The 22,583-nt window shown below is 38.2% G+C and overlaps 1 protein-coding gene and 1 pseudogene across 1 annotated transcript in view; one reads left to right on the top strand and one right to left on the bottom strand.

Moving 5' to 3' along the window:
- LOC107568638 (kyphoscoliosis peptidase-like) overlaps window positions 1–5,053 on the bottom strand; it is a 9,718-nt gene extending 4,665 nt beyond the window's left edge. Inside the window, exon 1 of the mRNA XM_016254610.1 lies at window positions 4,992–5,053. Coding sequence (XP_016110096.1) covers window positions 4,992–5,053 — 62 coding nt within the window. The remainder of the gene's footprint in view (window positions 1–4,991) is intronic.
- Window positions 5,054–6,344: 1,291 nt separating this feature from the next.
- LOC107568643 (sodium bicarbonate transporter-like protein 11) overlaps window positions 6,345–22,583 on the top strand; it is a 50,292-nt pseudogene continuing 34,053 nt past the window's right edge.

Here is a 22,583-nt window from a genome sequence, read left to right as displayed (position 1 = left end):
GCTCGATGTTACAGTCACTGCCCTTGCCCTCCAGAATAAAAGAGAACATCCCAATCAAATGAAGGGATTTGTGGAAACTGTGGTTCCTAATTATTGTGATCCAACATTTGCCTCGCATTTCCGGATGAAAAGACAAACATTTCAGGTGAAGGTTAATCCACTTCTTACCTCCAAGACTGTGTTATGATCTATATGACCTTATTAATTTTATTGTGAGTATTAGGCTTATCATTATTGCTGATTGCTGTTATTGTGCTATGATATTGTAATATTTACCATTATATAATCAGAGGGGCATAGAAAAGTTTATGAAAGTGTCACTCCATAATACAATAGCAAAATATATAAATATGTATAGTATTTTTATGTTACATTAATCAGTATTTAGCACACCTTACTAAGGAAAGGATATGGACCAGAAGACATTGCAATTACTAAATGATATTTAGACAGACTTAAAGAAGTTCCAGATCTATACTTGTGCCCTTATTATTTCAGTTATTTTGCCTTTAATGTTCATAAGCATGTGTAAATAATATACTTGCTCTTGTGAATTTATTTGGATGTTAATTACATTGTGCGAGTCTCTTTAATACCGCGTGGTTTATATACATGTTGCTGCTGATTGGGCTGACATGTGTGACACACCCACCAAACAAGAGAAAACGCATCTCAAACCCCGTTGCACACCGTTTCCAGGAAACATGTCATTCAAACCGGAAACCGTAGCAAAACGGTGCACACCGGTTTGAGCTTGAACGTGCCCCAGTGGTTCTCAATCATCGACCTGCACTTCACATTGTGGATGTCTCCCTTATCTACTACACCTGATTCAACTCATTAGCAGAGGCTCCACGAACTGTTCTGGGTGAATCAGATAAGAGAGACAAATTGATCCAGTGCTTTGATACTCAAAGATCAGCAGTGCTGAGTACTGTAACACAGTGTTCTCTTCTAAAGTTCTCAAAACTGAACTGAATAAAGAATCCTAAATTCACAGTCACTCATAATTTATGAAAAAAGAATGAGAAAATCTTACTGCTGCAGGGCTCTCCAAATTGCACAGAGAGCACGTGTGTCGCGTTCTCTGCGCGCTCTCTAGTGGGGAACCTTTCCCTCATACCAGTTTTAACTTATACATGTCAGTCATCAGTCCGCTGTTAATTTAATGTCACGATTAATATATTCTTAAACAGGACGGGAAACTGTTTTTCCCTCTAAAATTCACACAGTATTTATTTGTATATATTATATATTAGCTATATATTAGCACTGTTTTGCTGGAGCGTGATTGGTCCAGATTCGCGAGCTTTTGTTCGCGCGCTGCACCTCTTGCGCTCGTGCTGTCATGCACACCTGCGGAACACTCGCGCGCACTGCTAATATTTCAGTGTGTGTGTTTCACACTCAGGAGAAAAGAACAACTCGACTAGTTCGTCTGGATATAAAGATAAACTAACTCTCAGAAAAGCTTCCCCTGGATGTGATTTCAGACATTAAAAGGTGTACCAAACTGAAAGGCATCATGAAGACGGATAAAGACTGTAAAGACGTGAGGGGAGTGACTGTCAACCGCTTTGCTGCTGAAGGTAAGGATGTTTGTATCGAAACGGACAAGGTGAGGAACTTTTAAAAACGAAATATTTATGGCAACCATATATGTGCAACAGTTGTACTGTAAGGTCATAATAAATTAATATCGAATGAACACATATATATGTTTTGTATTCATACTTATATTGCTGTAAAATCTCAATAATTCTAACTATGGTATTGTGTTATGGTTACCATGGTCATTTTTTAAAGGGATACAGCATTTTCCAAAATATCACTGCCACAGTCCCATTATCTAGTTCTGTTATTTGAGACAAGCACAAGGCCAAAGTTAGACTTCAAAAGAGATAACTACTGCCCAACCTAATAGGGTTTGTTTATAATTATATATTAATTATATTATAATGTTAAATAGAATACAAATATGTTAATGTACGTCTTAATATGCTGTATTTGGACAGGCACTGCAGAAGGGCTTTCCTTAAAAAGATATTTCTGCAAAACTCAGAAATCTGATCTTATCATGTTTTTTTTTTTTTGATGAACAGTTTAGTCATAAATAATTCTGGATGTCTCATTTAAATGAAAAATGTGTATGAACAATGATTTTGTATCAGCATAATTACCTTCGTGATTAAGCTGTATTTTCTGTTCCCTATCAAGACTGACACAATAAAGAAAGGATGAGTGCCCCAATAGCTTGCTATACAATAGAGCTGCACATAAGCTGCCTGGACTCATACTCCTAGGTTAATGAGGGAAGGAAGGGCTGGATAAAGATTCATCTTTTTATTTTGCTGTCTTTCAGCTGTTAGTCTCACAAATTCAAAAGCTATCAGGCTGTCTGATCAAAGAGGATACCATGTTTATTAACCTATACAAAAGATTTAGAAAGCCTCTTTTTAAAGCGTCATTGCACACCCATAAGAATCAGCATCCACCACAGCAGTGGTGCCATTTCAAACTGAATTATAAAGTGCCCTTAGTAGACGTGTAGACATAACATGCTTTCTCCCACATATTCTCATGTCCTTGGAGCTGATGAAGTACTGCAAGTGTGAGGTAACTCACAATACTCCCAACAATTTTTGTTGCACTTCATTATTGTATCATTCTTAGGTTGTGAATTCAATAGATCTTGTGACAGACTGTATTAAAGATTGCTCCATTTGAACATCTTTCAGATTTGTTCTAGCATGTCAAGATATTAAGATATAAATTCATTGTTTTCTTCATCCCAATCTCAGTGTGAATGCACGTGCATGCCCTCTGACAAGCATGTGCACATGCGCTCACACAGACACACATAGTCTCACTGATACATTTCTTACATTAGGTGAGGGTCCAGGGGAAGGAAGCTCCACCCTTTGTTGTTCACTCAGTTTGACTGTTGGCTCTTCCTGGAGATACAGTACAACTCTGTGTTCTTGAGTGAGTGTGTGTGTCTTTGAAGCAAACCCAAAAGACCTGGTGTTTGCATGGCTCGACCTTAATTCTTGTACTAAAGAAAGAATTTGAAACTTTGAATAAATGTATTCAATCGGACAACTGAATTCGGCTTATGACAATAACCATTTTGACATCATTTTGTAGGGCATAATAATATTTTAATAGGCTGGGTGTAAATGAGCCTTAATGATCTTATTGTGCGTAATTCATCTATATGTTTAATTGTTTTCATTGACTTAGTAATTCTTCATTAAAATGACATAACTGGATCTTCCAGTGAAACAACAAACTTCTCTCTGTTGATGTATACCTGACTTCTCCAATCATTTAGTTCTCTTAAATTCTGCCCCTTTCTCACAATCGACCTCGAGCTCAAATTCAGATCAGCCTCCATCCAATCAACGAATGAAGTATAGATGTATGTCTCGCCTTACACTTTTCTTTTGCGATAATCCATTTCACTTGGATATATGTCACAATATGGAGAAAAAGATTGTCACTATAGAATTGAAACAGCAGGACTCAACATTAAAGTTTATTTTTTTCTTTTCATCAGTAGTTCTGCAGTAGTTCGGTTTTACACACACACACATACATGCAAAAAGAAAGAGAGAAAGAAAAAGACTATCACAAGGTACATTCACCAAAACGTATCTATGTCTGCCTGCATGATAATAAGATAAATATCATAATAAACATATTTTAACAAAAATCTAGAGTCATTTTTTTTATTTTCGGTTGTGTCAGTTGTTGAAACTGTTTCTGTATTGTTGAGCCCTAAACATTTAGCTGTACTGCAAAAACACCCTCTATTTCCACATGCAAGTTAACTGTATAATTTTGGATCACTATATAGTTGATCACATATTTTTGATGTCTTGTCTCATTTTGCTACTTATTGGAATGAACTAAAACAGTTTTTGGAGTACATTATTAGATTTACTTCTTTGAAAACCAATTACTTGTATTTGTGGTGTGAATAGGTAGTTCAAATAGGTAGCTTAAAGTGTTACAGTCAACAGTCAGTACCCATAAATCTCCAATACCCATTGTTTGTCCAGAAAGACAACAAAACATTTCCTGTGAAGCTTATGATCTGACTATCACAGTCAAACACAGATAGGAAGTGAGGTCTAGGGCACACAAGTGAAAGCACAAAGTATTCATTAAATGTGTGTGTGTGTGTGTGTTTATGAGACGGCTCCAAAGAGTCGTGTAAGGTAGGTGTTTAGACCTCTTACAGTCGCACAGGGCACTAGGGGGCAGTGTGTCACCCATAACACTATTTGCTTTGCTGTAGGGATCTCTTTCTGTTGGCCAATGCACATTGCGTCCCTAATCTAGCCCAAATATTTTGTGGTGCAATGTGTGTTTTTCTGGCACCTCTGGACAACTCTGCTGAACTCAAGGACAATAGCAAGGTCAGAGATTGACCTCACTCTGTGTACCCACAGCATCCTGTGCCCACATCCAAATTTAACCCTCTACACCCCACATACACCATGTCTCTTTTAAATCAATTGGACTATGATGATTGTGAGGTATGATATTTCAGTAGTGTTGTTACATTGAATGCATGGACAAGTAGGTGGCTGAATCAAACACTTTGCATGTCATACTGTGAGAGGTACTCGGTCTGACCATAACAGAATAGTTTAAAGAGCAGCGCATCACAATACAGTCTAGGGTTTACACAAGAGCTGTGTGAACATTACAGCCTCCCCCCCTCCCACACACACACTTATATGTACACACACGCCTCTACAAACTCTTTTACATGCTGCCAGCAGGTGTGTTTTGTGGAAAGAGCCTTTGATGGCAACAAAATGGAGGGAGGAGAGAGGGGTTCTACACTTTTTATAATTATTGTGAGGGCTGAAATAAAAAACAGCCCCCCCCCCCATACCCCCTACCTCCTAGGCAGAGAAATAAAACAAACAGCCTTGGAATGATAAGTCATTACCGTGCTTGCTAGAAATTCCTCAAACATTCTGTTCTTCTTCTTCGTCTTCTTCTTCACCATTGTCTTCTGCTTCTTCTGTTCTACCATCACTGCTAGTATTTCTGCTTCAACATCTTTGTCATCATCTTTGTCTTCTACTTCTTTTGTTCGACTTATGCTTTGTCGTCATCTTGTTTATTGTCATCTTTTGTTGCTTGTTTTTTTTCTAAATCATCATCTTCTTTTTCTTTGTCTACTGTCTTCTTTCTGCTATTTATTCAGCTTTTGTTCAAATTTGTAGATAATTTTAGCATTTAAGGGATAGTTCACTCAAAAATTTCAAATTCTGTCATCATTTACTTGCCATCATGTTGTTCCAAACCTGTATGAACGTCTTTTTTTCTATTTTGAAGAAAAGTTTTGGTTACCATTTTACCATTTGGTTACCATTTAAAACACATTTCTCAAAATATCTTTTATGTTCCACAGAAGAAAGAAAATCATACATGTTTGGTTAGTAAACGATCACAAAATGGTCACTTTTGGGTGAACTATTCCCTTAAGTGTGTTAAATATATTATATTTTGGGTGTAATCTTTATCATTTCAATTTAAAGTTTTCAATTTGTTTTAAGTCTTCCATTGGCTTAAATTGATAGAATATTTGCCATTCAAAATGGAATTGACTAAAATAACGCCATTGTGCTATTGGCATAATGTATTTTTTTTATACATCTATTTTAATTGGTCTTTACTCTCTTGCATTTATTTAACCATATAGCCGCCTTCACACTAAGATCACAGTGTCACACTGTGTTGATTCTCATACACAGCTGACTAAAAAAACAAGTCGCTTGAAATGTGTTTCAGCTAATACACCCAATTTCAGCTGCCATCTTTGCAGTAAATCTCTTTGAAACGTTGTTCCAACATGTCTTCACCAAAAATAACAGCATCAAATAATCCAGAAGCACCACATCAAAAATAATAGCGTCAAAAATCCAAAAGCACCAAACCTCACAATAGGGTGTGTATTTCTATCATGCCATGATTTAGCTAGATGCAAGAATGACATTATTCCTTATTGTGAAAGAAACAAAGGACATTGCAGTGACATCAGTATGTAAACTTACAGGCACACCACGTCACACATTGCAAAATATTTATTAGAATACACATTTTGCTGACTACTCTGACACAGACTCATTTCCCTCTCACACGAAAGTAATGCTAAATGCCAGGCAGTTTGTCGTGAAGATTTATGCCCGCAAGCATCAAGTACGCAAAGTGAAACGGAGAAACGCAGGAAACATAGGCTTTAGGACCCAGAGCCACAGCTCAACGGAGGCTGGGCAAGGCTGACTCACTAAATATGTCTGAGGAATGAGAGAGAAAGAGAGCAGGAGAGGTAGAAGTGAAGAGAGGAGGGTAGAGAGAGGAGACCGGAGCAGAGGTGATCTTGCCCCCATTAGTGTCAGGATGATTATGGGTTGAGAAGGGAATGATGGAAGCAAACAAAGTTCTTCATTTTGTGCCATCCGGTAAGATCTACATGCACTCTCACACATACACACACACATCCAGACATATGCACATGCTCCTGCGCTGTCACGACTAAGCATCCGAGGGTTCCCTGAAATTTGAGACTGTGTGTGTCAAACATGTACAGTGGAGAGGGTGCGTGTGTGTTTGTGTGTTGTTGTAAGTTTTCTCTCTGTTGAATCCTGCAGGTCTGTGGATTGTTTTTCCCACATGCTACTGGTGTTTTTTGGGGTGCGTTATGCTGGAATGCAGACAGGCTTTTTCGGGGCTGGTTTTCTGGAATGCATTGTAAATGCTTTTACGCTGTTAATCTTAGTCGAGTAAAACAGGAAAAAAGAAAAATGACATCACACAGTTTGAGATACCTGCACACACATTGCAAAAGCATGCACACACAAATACAAATGAGGGAGAGAGAGACGTGAGAAAAGAGACTGATGCAAAACACAGATCAAAATCAAGTACCTGTAGGGTAGCACTAGGACCAAAACCTATATGCCTGATCAGGCAGTACTCGAGTGTGCGTGCGTGAGAACGAGCGGGTATGTGTAGTTGGTAGTCTGGTACACAATGTTGCTGTTCAATTCGTCTCATCAGTCTAATACTGCATGCAACACACATGCTCTGTCGTACAGCACAAGTGCACCTACATCACTCTCTTTCTGTCCTTTCCCTTCACTCAAAACCTCAGTGTAAACACAGTAGGTAATAGAAGTGGGAAAACACTAAATCTCGTGCTCGTCTTCCCGCCGATACACACACGCACATAATGAGACTGTGATTTGCATCCTTCACCTGAGGGTTGAACTTCAAATCAGTTGATGTCTCAGTTTTCTATCCTCACATGATTACGTGTGTGTTTCTCCATGTGTGTGTGACGCACAGCATCAAGTTCGCATTTGATCAGGCTGTTGTAATTGACACTTAGTTTGTGCCTGTCTCGGCTTGTAGGTAATCTTTGTGGCACTCTGTCAATACCATAATTTCAACAGAATCTCAATGTCATTGGAGCAGGCCATCTGCGTGCTGTGGCCGCCTGAGAACTTTCTGCAATTCACAATATCACATAGGTGAGCAATCGCTGCAACAGGATTGAATTTGTTTGAACAGATGAGCGGATGAATGATGGATGAAAGAATAAAATTAATGATGGGACTAATGTAATAAGCAGACTGTCTTTCTCTCTAACGAGTATTGAGATTGCTCACCCGCTTCTCATTACACACACATGAAAGGTGGACATTTTGTCCCCAGATTCCTTTATTTATGATTTCCCATCATGTTTGGATATTGAACATCCTATTTGCACTGCAGATGGTGGGATATGAATAGATGTAATTTTATGGAGGGCTGATTGACTTTGCGTGGCTGTGCGTCCCTTTATTTATCTGTGTATATGCGTGTACAGTCATCCGCCGGGTCCCAGAGAGGTTGGTAATGTGGTTAGGCATCTCTGACTTTTCTATTCCCCATTTGTCTTCCACCCACTGTACAGTACAGTCTTCAAAGGAAATTAGAATCACACATTCCTCTGTTTATCTCCTTTGTTTATGGTACGCTGTAAAATGGCCATATGGGCATCCTCTCTCATACAAAGAGCGGTGTCTGTGGGCGCAAAGGAAACAGCCTTCACAGACGTTCACATGATGGAGAGCTTGGCCCTCTTCTGATTTACAGACACGGCCGTAATGTGGATATTTTTAGAGGCCCAAATATGTGTGCGATTTGCCAAGTGCTGTGTGTTGTTTGCTTGAGCCTAATTAATTGGGCATCTCTAAAAGTCTGATCCCAGATAGACATGCGTCTGCTTTTCCGTAATAGATTAAATATAGCTCACGGGAAAAGTTACAAACGCCCGGTCCTCACTTTCTGTTAGAAAATGTCAGGAACCCCCTCTCACATCCACACGCACACACAAACACCCACGCTCAGGCAAACAAACGCGTCCCCCGCCCACCCCTGGAGTAAACCTTAGATTGCTTCAAGATGTCGGAGGGTGCCAATGCTGATGAATTCAGACCTTTGATTGCGATGCTGCCCATGCGTCAGGGGAGAAACCTCGCACAAATGCCACTTTTCTGATACGCATACGGTAGACAAACACACAGATGCGCACACCACCATTCTGATGCACACAGTCAGACATTGTGCCAGGCTGTATTACAAACCATCTTTGGCATAAACTAGATACCATCGTGCCTTCAAATGTCAAACAGTCATGTGAACAGAATTCACATTCCTTGTATGATACAGCTGTATATTTTTTCTGTTCTCTCTCACTTGTGTTTTGTCTCTGGTTTGGTCTTGTCTTGTGGCAGCGGTACTGTAGATTGTAAGAGGGAATGGTGGCCTGGCTTTAATAGAGGAAGAAGGGAATGTGCAAGCAATTAGCAGGAATCCCCCAGCAAAGCGCTCACAAAACCAGAGCAGCCGAGATATGAAGGAAAGGAAAATCTGTATTCCCTTGATGTACAGGACAATAGTGTCCATGCAAACACATTTAAGCTGTGCATTCCCTTGGTGCCGTGTGATTAAAGATGGCTGTCATGTTGAAGCATGTTAGCGCTGCGGTCACTGGATCTTGACGTTCACCTTTCTCTCTCTATCTCCCTCTCCATTTCTCTTTCCAATGCCCAAGAGGATGTTTTACAGGAATAAATGGGTTAACGAGAGTGAGATCTGATGCCATCATCATAATATTACCTAGGTTTTCCTGTTAATGTTTGATGCAGTTTGTTTTTCCACACATGCCGATCTGCGTATTTTCTCCTACGGCTTATAGAGAGTGAGATGAAGAGAGGAAGTGAGGGAGCCGCTGGTTCACGTACGTCTATATAACACCATGTGATGTGTAGAGTATGCATAGATCACTATCAGGGTTACCTGGAGATTGCTCCCATCACACTGAGAGAATGAAGTGAGACGGACACATCAGCCTAGCCGCATGCAGCAGAAACATCTCTGCCGTATGAAATTCATCTGAAAGCAAATGGCTGCAGCTTCAGGATTTACCTGCAAATTGCCATGAATGGTTATTTCAGTCGAACATGTGAAGAACATTATAACTGCGTTACACCTTATTCTGTGTTAGGTTTAATGAAACTATTATCAGAACGGTATCTTCTCTAATACAATCAGTAGATCCTCAGATAGCATGCCAACAGACTGCCCACAGTCTGTTCACTGATGCATATTGCACTCAAAAAACCAAGACCCGGCTGAAATTGTCAGTTCTGATCTGATTGGCTGGTGCTATGCAAAGTTGTCTTCTTTGAACGTCTGAATAAAGATATTCAGTCTTTTCACAATGAAATTGATATCAATAAGCAAAACTCTATGTCTGACTTTTTTCTGAATTATGTTTGTGAAATACTCTGCATTTGGATGAAAATAATAAATTAAAAACTTCTACACACATTTTTGATCATTGCTTCTCACAGATCAACACTGCTGTGCCCTTTTTGAATTAATTCAGTTTTTTTCATGCTGTAAAATAAATGTACTCCTAAAAACAAAACATAATTAGTCGATTTCTTGTCACTCAAACCTTTTTCTGTGCAAGTATGCAGTTCCAAACCGGACAAGACTTTATGCCGAGAATCAAACGCATCTTCCAGCAGAGGAAAATTTATGTATGCCGATGTCACACTTGCATGAAGAAACTAATTCAGCTTGGCCTTTCTAAAATATTTTTAAAGGGTGTTTATATGTTGAAGATCCATAACATGCTCATTTGCATGCAGAAACAGTATTTTTTTCTCATTTAATAATTATAGCATTTAGTTTTCTTTCCTCTATTACTCCAACAACAGCATGTATATTAATATGTCTTTAGCGCTGTCCACAGTTTATTTCTGAAGAGAATGCATCGTCAACAGTTTGGCTTTTTCTCTCCAGCAATATTCTGTCAAGCAGACTCATACACGCACAGACACAACTCCGTGTCTCTCTCCTTCTTCTTGCCTCATCACGCTCTTCCCGTATTCCCAAAAGAAGCAGCATGTGTGTATGTATGTGTCATTATTGGTCTTCAGAAGGAATTCCCTCTCTAAGCAGTTGGAGACTCGCGTGCCAAAAAGCCAGCAGGCATATTAAGTCTCTCTATTTCCTGCTTGCTCTCTCGTAGATCAGGGTTGTTAGTGACATTAAAACGTGGCAGAGAGCACCTTTAATCTGTCTTTCTTTCTTTCTGTCTGTCTGTTTAGTAGAGGTGTATCTACGCTAAAGGACCATCACTACACACTGCTAGACAACCAAAATACAATCACAACCTGCAAGAGATGGCTTTCTTTCTCTCATACCTTATCTCTCACATTGCCAAAGTCATATTTATGTCAAAGCATGGCCCTACTCGTACAGGTACAGCTGGATTAAAAGATCTCAAAAACCTAAGGTCTATGAAATAACAGTGACTAAATTCCTAAGCAGCGTTTCTAAACCCAAAGCACATGCTTTCTGCATTTGTACGTTCTCTTATGATATTACAGCTGTAATAGCGTATGTAAAAGATGCATTCACATGTTTGATGTGCTTTTATATTACAGGCCATGTGCACTGTTTCTTACCTCCAATTTTTAATGCACATTGTCCATTTGTCAGGGCAGGGATTAATGTTTTTGGTCTGCCAGAGCGTGGTGCCATATGGCTGGATGTAACAGCCTCACAAACTCAATTTACTAGATGTATTTATTTTTTTACATTATGCAAACTTGCAGAGATGCACCGTGAGATTTCCGTGACAAATTAAATACTGTCTTGATGAAAAAGTAAGAGGGATAGTTCTCCCCAAAATAATTCTGTAATCATTTATTCACTTTCACGTCTTTCCAAGCCTCTTGATTTTCTTGCTTCCGTTGAATATGAAAGATGTTTTGAAGAATATCCTTCTCATACATTGAAAATGTATGGGGATAGGGGCTGATGAACCCAGGAAATAAAAAAAGCACATTATAAGATTTTTGTAAAGTCCATATGACTTAATCCAATATAATCCAAGTCCTCTGAAGACATACGATAACTTTGAGATTAACAGACAGATATATGATACGTATAAATTAATATTGTCACTGTACGGTGTGATAAGCGAACGACGAAGACGAAGATGAATGCAAATAATCTTTCATATAAACCACACAAAAGGAATCCACAGAAGGTAGGCAGTAACACACGAACAACTCAACTTTAACACTGGACAAACAGACTTGACATATACATATACACAATTTTTTTGTTGTTGCTTGACAGCCTCTGCCCAGTAATGTTTATTTTTGGTTAACTGTCCCTTTAAGAAAGTACAAAATGTAAATTTGAATTGCAATTGGAAATGTTGATTTTGTTCTGAAGAACTAGATGCATCACAGATGCACAACTTCCGATGCACTTATTATGAGGTTCAGTTTCAAAGAAGAATATCACATTAAGTTTACTGCCTTGAAGGAAGCAGTGAGATTGAGCGGCTGTCTTGTGTGACCTAGCATCTCTGTGATGAGCTAATTTAACTGTGTGTGTGTGTGTGTGTTTGTGTAAGAGAGAGAGAGAGAGAGGGAGGACAGTTTTACTATACACTCCCGCTTTCACACCAGACAAGCTACACAGCCACCTCAGCTGCGCGCAACAACATGCTCGCTCTTGTTTCATCTTTGCACACTTTTATCTGTAAATTTGCATTATTCGCCAGAGAGAGGTCGTCCATTCCGACTGTATTTTTTTAGCGTGTCTAGTCTTGTCTGAAAAAAAATCAAAGCAAGGAGAGAGAGTGTGATACTGAGGCATATTTGATGTTTTATGCTCTTTATCTTGAGTATGAAACTGAATAGATGCACAGGCTGTTTGTGGTTCTGTTGCACACTAACCACATACATGAGTATTTCTTAACAACCAGACCACCAAGCTTTAAAGAGACACCACTCTTACTGCTCACTGGCACAGAGAGTCTGAAATTGCCTGTGTGTGTCTGTGTGTGTGTAAAGGGAAAGGACTCGCTGGTTACTAAGCTTTAGTCTGTGACTCACACATCAGCTTATCTCTGTAGTTGAACTGAATCTAGTCATGGTATTAAATGCACATGCAAACAATGATGATCCGTGTGTTTGAGAGTAAAACTACACTGACGTTCAAATATTCACGCACACACACACACACACACACAATGAAGACCTGTTCTGCCAGCTCTTGCTTCCTGTTTGCCAAGACAGCACTTCCTGTGTTAGTAATGATGATCAGATATTAGGAGTCTGTTCGCCACCCAGCCTGCACCAGGTATTTTCTGTTTGCTTTAGATTTGAGTTATCATTTGTACATTTTTCCTTGCATTAATGTGATTAGCAGGAATTTTTTTAAATCAAGATTTATTTAAAAAAAAAAACAGCTTTCTGTTTAGTCTTTTTGTCCCTTATCTCTCATTCATTCGACACTTTGGCTTTGATCACGTCTCCATGTGAAAAATATTTTTTTTGTTCTGGTTTGCAGGAAATGTAATTATAGAAGAGACTCTGAAGCAGGACTGAAATGAGAGAGTTTTGCATTTTAAACGTGAACGAATAAAACAGTAAAGGTGAACCAACAAAGTGAAAGTGTGTCTTGACACGTCTGTTTGTGTTTCGTGCATCATGCCTGGGTGAGTATTCGAATGCAAACCTTAGCTTGTTTGATTTGATGTGTCCGTTCTGGCTCAGCCTGCTTACCATACCTACAGTAACCTCTAAAAAGGAAGTGTGATGCTTAAGTCAAACCCGTCCCTGGCCCTGAGTGATTTAAGGCTGAAAGTGCCGCAGCACCACTTCCTCTGTCAGTCCTGCTCACTTCCTTTGCATATCAACAGGCGGTCCATGAGCGGCATCTGCAATGGAAATAAGCATGCACTAACGTGGCATTAGAGAAATATCTTCAGATCAGACATTGAGCCAGGGGTTGATAAAGGTTGGTCACACAGTACCCATAGCTGGAGGCAGCAGAGACGAAGTACCCAGTGAAAGGTCAGAGTGGGGGTAAATAGCACGGTGACTGCGTTCCCTCCGGAGGGCCTGTAGGCATGGCTGGGCTGAAGGTGTTTTGTCTGTAGGGATGGTTCTGATGAGAACATGCACAGAATACCAATCGGCTGCTGCGTCGTCACTGACTTTGAATGGCAGGGGAGGGAGAGAGTCGTTTTCTCCGTCTGCCTCACCAGCTTACTCGTGGCTTCCTAAATTATGTTACGACGGGAGGACATTTAAAGAATTATGGGTTTGCTGGCTCAAGCCATTTATGCAAATGCTAGTGCATGTCGTTGATTAGAGCCGGGTGGGTTGTGAGCATCATGCTATAGCAGTGTATGAGGTGGAATGCGTAAATATGACTGTTTTCTGCCTGATAATAGTCATTCTACTGTGGGAGGGTGACCTTCTACGGTGACCTTGGGGTTTTTATTGTGATCATAGACCTGAGTGTAAATGCTATATTTTATTTGATGCAAGCATCTATGAGACTGCAAAGGACAGGTTTATTCACTGTTGTACTGTGATGTACCTTAGATGGTGAAAAAACAAAAATATAATTTAAAACAGCTCTTCAGTGGATAAAACTCGTGATTCAGGCCTTAAACATTTGTTTCACTTTCACACATAAAACCTGTTAAATTGCAAATTAAATGTACTATTTTCAGCAATTGTAAAACGTGGTATTTAATCAAACTGCTTCCATCTTTTATTTGTATTGAAACACATACAAATTCACACATCAGCATAAAAGTGCCGTTATGATGTAATTTGTCTGAAATTATCTTTAAATTGATTTACTGGCTTTCCGGCAACAGGTTCTGTTCACACATGTACAATTCTGTTAAAGTAATACAGGGGCGTAACCACTATAGACATTGAGGGGGACAAGCCCCTCACCCCCCACCCCCACTAAAATAATCAGATATGGTCCCCCCTCCAATATTTGACATGCTTGATGCCGATCTGCTGCACTCCATTACGCACTACTCTCTATGTTATTAGGGTGACAAAATGTTTTAAAATTTAAATTCATAGGATAGTCTCTGCAGACTAACAGCACTGGTCAGTAGATGGCAAAGCATATCAAAGAAGGAAGGGTTTACTGTTCACAGAACTCAAACATGAATTCCAGTGCAATGATTTAGTAGCGATCAATAAGTCTGAAGTAAATAGCTAGACATTTAAAATTCAACATGTATTTTGCGAAAGATACAACCAACAGTAATATCCAATGCAAAGCATTCAACCTTTTTTTGTTGTCAAATTTCACAGTTTTAAATTGAAAATAGCCTATCATTTATGTGATGGAATTTGTAATTGAATATGACACGACAAGAAGCATTAACATAGCCATTTCCAGCATATTAGGCACAGGTTTAAGAATGCTTGTATAGATATTTTAAAATGCAGATATTATTTGCAAATGGCCCAAATGCATTACAATAAATCATTTGACTATTTTTCTTTATACATTTAAATCACTTTCATTCGTAAATTCCTTTAGATTAAATAAAAAGACATTTGTACCCATTACAACAACAGTGGTTCTGTTCCCACCAGTGTTTAAGGCCTTAAATGAATGTAGAAGGCATATGTGTGAAGACACCTATTTAAATGCCTGTTGTTTAATGCTACTGGCCCGTTCACACCAAGAACGATAAATATAACTATTGGACGATATTTTCTGCTTATTCTAAGTTCACACTCATCTCCCGCTTTAAATTCTCGAGCTCATGAAAGCAGGATTGATTCTGATTGGGTGTCAATGTTTTTATCGTTCATCAGCTGGAAAAAATCGTTCTGAAAGTGCTTCCAACGATGCAATTTCTCTGTGCCTTTATCATTATAGCTGTGGTGTGGACTCTGCTATTCTTTAATATTGATAACGATTTTAAGAACTATATCTTTATCGTTATCTTTATATTTATCATCCTTGGTGTGAACAGGCATTAAGCATATTGACAGCATCTAAAACGTCAAGCCTTGTAAGACTTGAGTGGTGTGTGGCGTTTATTAGTAAATGATGAAACTAAGACATTTTAAATGCAGGTTTATTTAATGTTGCAGTGTAACATCAACGTGTCTCATTCATTTACTAATGTGCTTGTGTATGAGTGTGTTCATAGGCTGTCACATTACTAGAGATCACACTGCCTTGAGACAGTACGACATATTGAACAGACTGCTCTTCTATCGCTCACAACCTTGTTTTCGTTGGCGTCAAAAGCTGTGAGAATGACCCTCAAGAAATCATTGTATAAAATGATTTAGGTAGTGACATGAGCATAAGAATGTTAGCTTAGTTATGTCTTTGTTACATATAAATCTTCAGTGAAAGTTTTTATTGATTTTAAATAAGTGCTAATTTAAGGCCCAGAATGAGGGTTGTCAGGCATGCTGAGGCTTCTCATGTTGGACTGGCCAGTCTCAGCTGATTGGAGTTTCATATCAGCTTAATATTCAGACAGTCTGTTTCCTGTGCTGACAAATTCTGCTTTTGTACATCCTGCAGAATATAACGGCACAGCAGCTCATGTTTTTGGGCTGTCACTGAAGAGAAATATGAGACAAACTCTCTGTCACTACGTCTGATGTAGACTACTCTGTACGACAGGATGAGATATGTACAAGTTTTTGTGTGTGTTCGTGTGTAAATTATTTTCATGCTCCAAAATGTGAGTGCTGTGGTACACTTATGCCAGCCGTACATGCATACTCTTTTTAGGCAGCGTGTTTTGCTGGAAAGAGAGGTACCTGACAATTAAGGGAGTCAGAAAGTGGGAAAGAGAAACCTCAGTCACGGCTGACTTCACCTCATAAATATCCCCTTAAACGGCACCAAATGAATGTAGGCCACAGGTGTGGGAATATGTGTGCTGGTTCCATGTGTTTATGTCTGAGTGTGGGCATGCTGGAGTAAATATGTGAGTTTGTGTGTATTTATGTGTCAGTAGAATTGTGCTTTGGAGTGTGTGGCTGTTTAGTGACCATCATAAGGGCATGACTAGTGTATGGCATATTCACGTTTGCATATTCACACTGATTCTTGAGACATGGGACAACACATGGGACAACTTTACCTGTCATTAATGATAATAACAATGTTTCAGTTTTGAACGAAATCAAAGATTAACACTTGAATGTCCTGAACAAAAATTCGGTGTCCTTAGACCATAACAAAATCTCATATCCATCAAAATATATATTCAATTGAATAACAACAGAGATATAAATATGCATATTTTAATGAAAAATTACTACTATGTCTTCTGATAGAAGAAGGAGGTTACTTTTAAAAGTATTACACTTTTAAAAGGAATTTCATTCTTAAGACCTCTTTAGATATTTAACCTGATATGAGTTCAAAAAGTCAAACAGACAAGTTTAATAGTGGGTGAAATTCTGTGAAAAAAAAGTAAGTAATTATGCTTATATTTTCACATATTGCAGCCATAATATGTCAACTCTAAATTGTGAATAAATTGTTTGGGATTTTTAAATAAATTTCCCTAATTTTAAATTGATCTTGGTGGTAGCAACCAAAGAAAAAAATATTTTATTAGTGTGTCTTAGTGTGGTGACAATTCAATAGATGAAGCTGAATATCAGTTTGAAACCATCCAGTAGTCTAAATTAATTTATTAATTAAAATGAATGCTAAATTGATCAATATTTATAATAACTATTTTACACATTATTTTTGTATCTGTTGGTGTTGACATTTATTGAGAAGAAAAACACATTTAAAAAAAAAAAAGAAAAGAAAATAGAGGCCAGAGACAGCAACCGAACATGTTGAACAGATTAATCCATAATAATTGCTGGATAGATAACCTTTTTTGTCCCAGTACTGAAGAATCAGTGCTTGATCAAACCTGCTTTGTTCTCTTACGGTAATCAGAAACACTTATTCATGCTGTGTTATTTAATACACACTCGTGGTTATTTGAAGTCTTTTGTTAATTGTGGTTTTAATTTCTCTTCCAGAGGCTCCCCCCTCAGGGATGGCTAAGAATGGATACTTCTATCAAGAGATGGGTGAGTGAATGTTTGCAGAAGTTGGTTGGTGTGTGTTTGTTTGTTCAACACATGGCCTGGAGGAGAGCTGTGAAGGTCAAGCTGGGAGTAAAACACAGGCAGAAGAAAACTCCTTTCTACAGTATTTAAAGCATGCCCTCATTTCTGACTTGCAGGAATATTCACAATATATTATATTTCTGGATTTCTCATCAGTCAATGAGAGACAAGATTTCTGCCTCTGATTCTGCTGCAGTGAAGCCCAATGCAGCAAAATCTGAGCAAAAATAAATAAATAAATCTCTAGTGCCTGGAAATGTTGTCTGTAAAATGAATTGTGCAAAATTTGTTAGTGGAAGTAAAGCTTGTGGCATGTTCAGATTTCTCAAGTATTCCCTCATTGTGCCATTTCAGAAATCACTGTTTATGTCATCTCTCTCAGTTTAATTCAAGGGGCTCTTGTTTATACGTATGTAATTATAACAAAGTATGGGGGGTATTTTCAATAAATGAGTTAATTTGTTCATGAATAGGCTTTCAGTGAATCAAACACTTATGAATATGATCAACCACGGTGCTCTGATCTTGAAAGAGCGAGCGAGAAAAGGAGAAAAAAGGGGTGCGCCGTTGTCGGGGAGAGGAATATCCTCTCGCCGCTCACCGTTGGTCCAGGGCATTAAAGTCAATGAGCACACGTGGATTAACAGCCCCCTCTCCTCTCCAGCTTTACATAGAGGATAATAGAGGGAAGGATTAGTGAATAAATGAATAGATGAGGAGAAAGATATGGAACCGATAGCCACTCACATGCCACATTCAACCAGAGAAGCGAGAACAATAACGAGCTTCCATGTGTGGATAAATCACAGCTTCAGCCACACTCTGGCTACACAGTCATATCTGTGGGGTATTAAACCCCAAGAACACTTTGTATTCAACAGGAAAAAAAGAGAGAAATGTATGGATCATTGAAGTCTTGTTGTGTTTACATTGAGGAACTTCAATTCAGAATGGATGGATTAAATGTACAGTGTAGCATAATACATTTGTAAATTAATTGTAACTTTAATATATGAGTTTGTCAGTAATGTATAGGGTCAGCAGGGGACAGTGTACAGTATGTTTGTAGATAAGAAAAGTTCAGTAATATTAATAAGGATTAGTAGAAGTTAGATATTTATTTTATTATATTTTATTTATATGAAGAGTAAATTAATAGTGTGCTGTTGTAAATTAATATTGTATACTGTGCTATACTGTAAAATATATCCTGTCAAATTTACAGTAAAAAAAAAATAGCTGTGGTTGCCAGAAATTCGCTATAAAAATATGATGCCAATGTTTCCAGTGTTATGGGATATTGGCAGCTGTAATGTAATAGGTTACAGATTACAAGTTACCCTATTTATTTTATTTGCAAAAAAAAACATATATTTGACAGTATTTTACAGTAAAATTACATTTAAAATGATGTTAAACCATTTACAGTTTTTCACTGTATTTGGTTAGGTAGCTGACAGTTAGCATGTTTTTACTGTAGCATTTGTAATTTTTATGTAATATTTACAAACATTTTGTGTGTATTAAAATGTGTTAAAAATATATATATAGATTGAGGCTGTTGGGTGTGTGTGTGTCTGCTCTTAGAGCAGAGGGAGAGAGAAGAACATGAGGAGGGGAGCGAGGAGCAAGAGGAGGGCCAGGACTCTCCCATCCCATCAGGAGATGACATTCATCTCTACGGCAACCAGACACACCAAGGAGGGACAGGTCAGTGAATGTGTGTGTTTGCGAGGAGAGTTCAGGGTGGGATGGCAGTTAGACCCAGAGCTGTTGATTAGCTCTGGAGATGCTCAGGTTAGCAGGTCAGTTGTTGCCACGGCAACAGTCTCAGGTGTGCTGTGATTATGTCGCGCACCCCCACAGGTCATCTGTTGTCACTCAGAACCACACAAAGTCGTCTTCTCCTCTTTCTGACCTCAGTCTCTGCAGGAAAATGTAATCAAAGATGACAATTGGAAAAAAAACAGTGGAAACCGTTGACATCTCCATTGTAATTTACTTTTTAGTATATAGTGCATATAGTGCGTGCCAAATAGTTGCTTTTAAAAACCACTGATAAACATTCTCTAAAGTCTGCGAGGAAGAATGTACATTGTTTGGAAAACAAATGTTATTGCATTCATCATTTCTCATCATCATTCATCATTGTTTTGTATCTATAAACTTTACTGTTTATAGATACAAAACACTGATATATCTCTATTTTTAAATCATATGAGATGCTAGCAGTACATGAACAACCAACTGATATTTTATCTGGAAAGTTGCCAATAAAGTTGTCTAAATCCAAAATGAAGATTCACCAGGCAGCACAACGTGAAACGTTTAGCTACAGTATTCAACAAAGGTCAAAAGAAATGAGGAGAAATAATAATATATTGCAGTCAAAGACACTGGATTACAATTTTCATGGGACTGAATTAGCTAAAAAAACAGTAGGCAATTTGCCTGGTAATTTTTATAGTTAAAAAAAAAAAGTTATAATATGTTTTTATGAAATGCATATTTACCAAATCTCAGGTAAATCTAGTCCTGTCTGAACAAAGCTTTTGCTATCTCTCATAAATCTGTATGTTGAATGTGCGCCACATCTGCAAAAAGGTGCGTTTACACAAACTTAAGTACATAAGTACCAATGAATCACATGCTCCAAGGTTGCTGACTGTTAAATGGCTGCTAATGGATCTAAACATCATAAGTATAATTTGTATTTTTTTTATAACAACTATAATATATAACAACTTGACCTGTCCTGATGAACAACGAAAGTGCACTACACTGTTAGGCCGGTTTCACACCTCAAGCGTGAGCGGCACGTGAGCAGCGGGTATTTTTTCAGACTGTCTGAACAAAGCTTTTGCTATCTCTCATAAATCTGTATGTTGAATGTGCGCCACATCTGCAAAAAGGTGCGTTTACACAAACTTAAGTACATAAGTACCAATGAATCACATGCTCCAAGGTTGCTGACTGTTAAATGGCTGCTAATGGATCTAAACATCATAAGTATAATTTGTATTTTTTTTAGAACAACTATAATATATAACAACTTGACCTGTCCTGATGAACAACGAAAGTGCACTACACTGTTAGGCCGGTTTCACACCTCAAGCGTGAGCGGCACGTGAGCAGCGGGTATTTTTTCAGCGTGCATGTTAACAAATGAGGAGCGTCGCATGAGGAGCGTCGCATGAGCAGCGCTGACACAATGTTTTCGGTGCTGAGTCTATTTTTGCTGTGCTGCTCATGCTCAATTAATGTGACAGCACACTTTGATGGACAAAATAAATATGATTTCACACAAAAAGTGCTTTATAAAAAACATAAACCGCATGTTCTATATCAAAGTATGACTGAAAGGACATAATCGGAGCTATTGTTGTTGTTTACCATTTGCATGCAAATCCCCATGTTAACAAACTTTCAAGACTTTAAAACTTTCAAGTTTATTACTGACCAACTTGTAAAAACAAATTTATAGCTCTTTTTGTAAAGAAATATGTACACTGTAAAAAAAATTCCATAAAATTCACAGTAAAAAAACGGCAACTGTGGTTGCCGGAATTTTACCTTAAAAAATACAGTAGCAACATTTTAGGTTTTACGGTTTGAACTTAAATTTACAGTTAAATACCATAATTTCATTAACTGATATAATGTTACTATACCAACCTATTGAAGTACTGAAATCTGTTTGTACCTTTGTAATATACTGATAACCACCAAAAGTAGGTGGTGATGAGAAAGTCACATGATGAACCAAAGCCCATCACAAGCAGCATTTAAATAATAACATACATAGAAGGTGCACATTCACACAAACACTAAACACCATCATGGTAACACACATGAAACTGAAATAATGCAATAAACATTCATTTAACAACATTAGGTGTAACATACAATCCTAATATACAAAACTGGTAAGAAAAAACAAAAAAGAAACATAGTTATTTCAACAAAAAAACATCAAATTTGAAATGTAACTCAGGGAATTCTGGGAAAGTCGATTTACGGTTATTCACTGTAATTTATACGGTCTTTTTCACTTCCAAAAACGGTATACTACCGTAAAATTACATGTAATGTCCAATACAGTTTTTCACTGTAAATAGTAGGGGAATTTACCGTTAACCATTTAACAGGTTTTTACTGTAGCATTTTTACAGTCTTTTACCGTTAAATTCACAGTCATTTTTTACAGTGTAGCTTTGGAGCCGCTGCTGTGACGCTGTACAAACACTTCCAGTGTGAATAATCTGGCAAGTTTGCAGCTGCAGTGGCGATGTAGTTTTGCGAACGTGAAGCTGACACGAAGCTCAAGCTTGCGGTGTGAAACCAATGTGGAGTTTAGCTAATCACAAATAATTTACATATAAAAAGTTCTGTAGGTACTGTTGGAAAAACAGCTTGTTTAAAAACGGATCAGTAAGAGGCTGGAAAATGGCCATGTAAAACAACAACTGTTTTTGGTGCATGAAACCTCGAGTAACATTATAAGTGGCCTTCAAGGGGGGGAAAAAAGCTACAATATAGCCCCATTAAAGATTTTTGCTGCGTTTACTGTTTTGCATAACTGAAAACTTTTGAAACTTATAATGTCTTATGGATGATGTAACATATCTATTAATAGGGTTGCTATTTGCCCTGATGCGTTGCTGCTGTTGAATGTGAGCGCAGCTTCAGTAATATCAGTAGACAGCTGACCCAGAATCAGACAAGCAAATGTTCTCTCTGTGTTTTCTCAAATACAGTTAGTTCTGTTTTAAATTCTATTTTCTGCGTGAGTGACTCCTGCTGTGCATTTGGTGGGCTCACATTAGGATGAGTGGGGTTTGTTCACACGTTGTCTCATCCGGTCTGATGTTCTGTCATCCTCAGCACACAAGCCGTCAGCACTTGTCTAGATTAAAACCAAATTCCACTCCTCTGACATACTGCTAAGAGTTTGAACTGTGTGGGATGCACGCATGTGTGTGTGCATGTGTGTTTGAATAAACCAGGGCCTCCAAACATTTAATTTTAAGTGATAATTCCCAT

Source organism: Sinocyclocheilus grahami, unplaced genomic scaffold, assembly GCF_001515645.1.
Source record: "Sinocyclocheilus grahami isolate Dianchi unplaced genomic scaffold, SAMN03320097.WGS_v1.1 scaffold1267.1, whole genome shotgun sequence".
NCBI lineage: Eukaryota > Metazoa > Chordata > Actinopteri > Cypriniformes > Cyprinidae > Sinocyclocheilus > Sinocyclocheilus grahami.
Note: the sequence above shows the minus strand (reverse complement) of the source record. Positions and strands in the feature narration are given on the sequence as shown.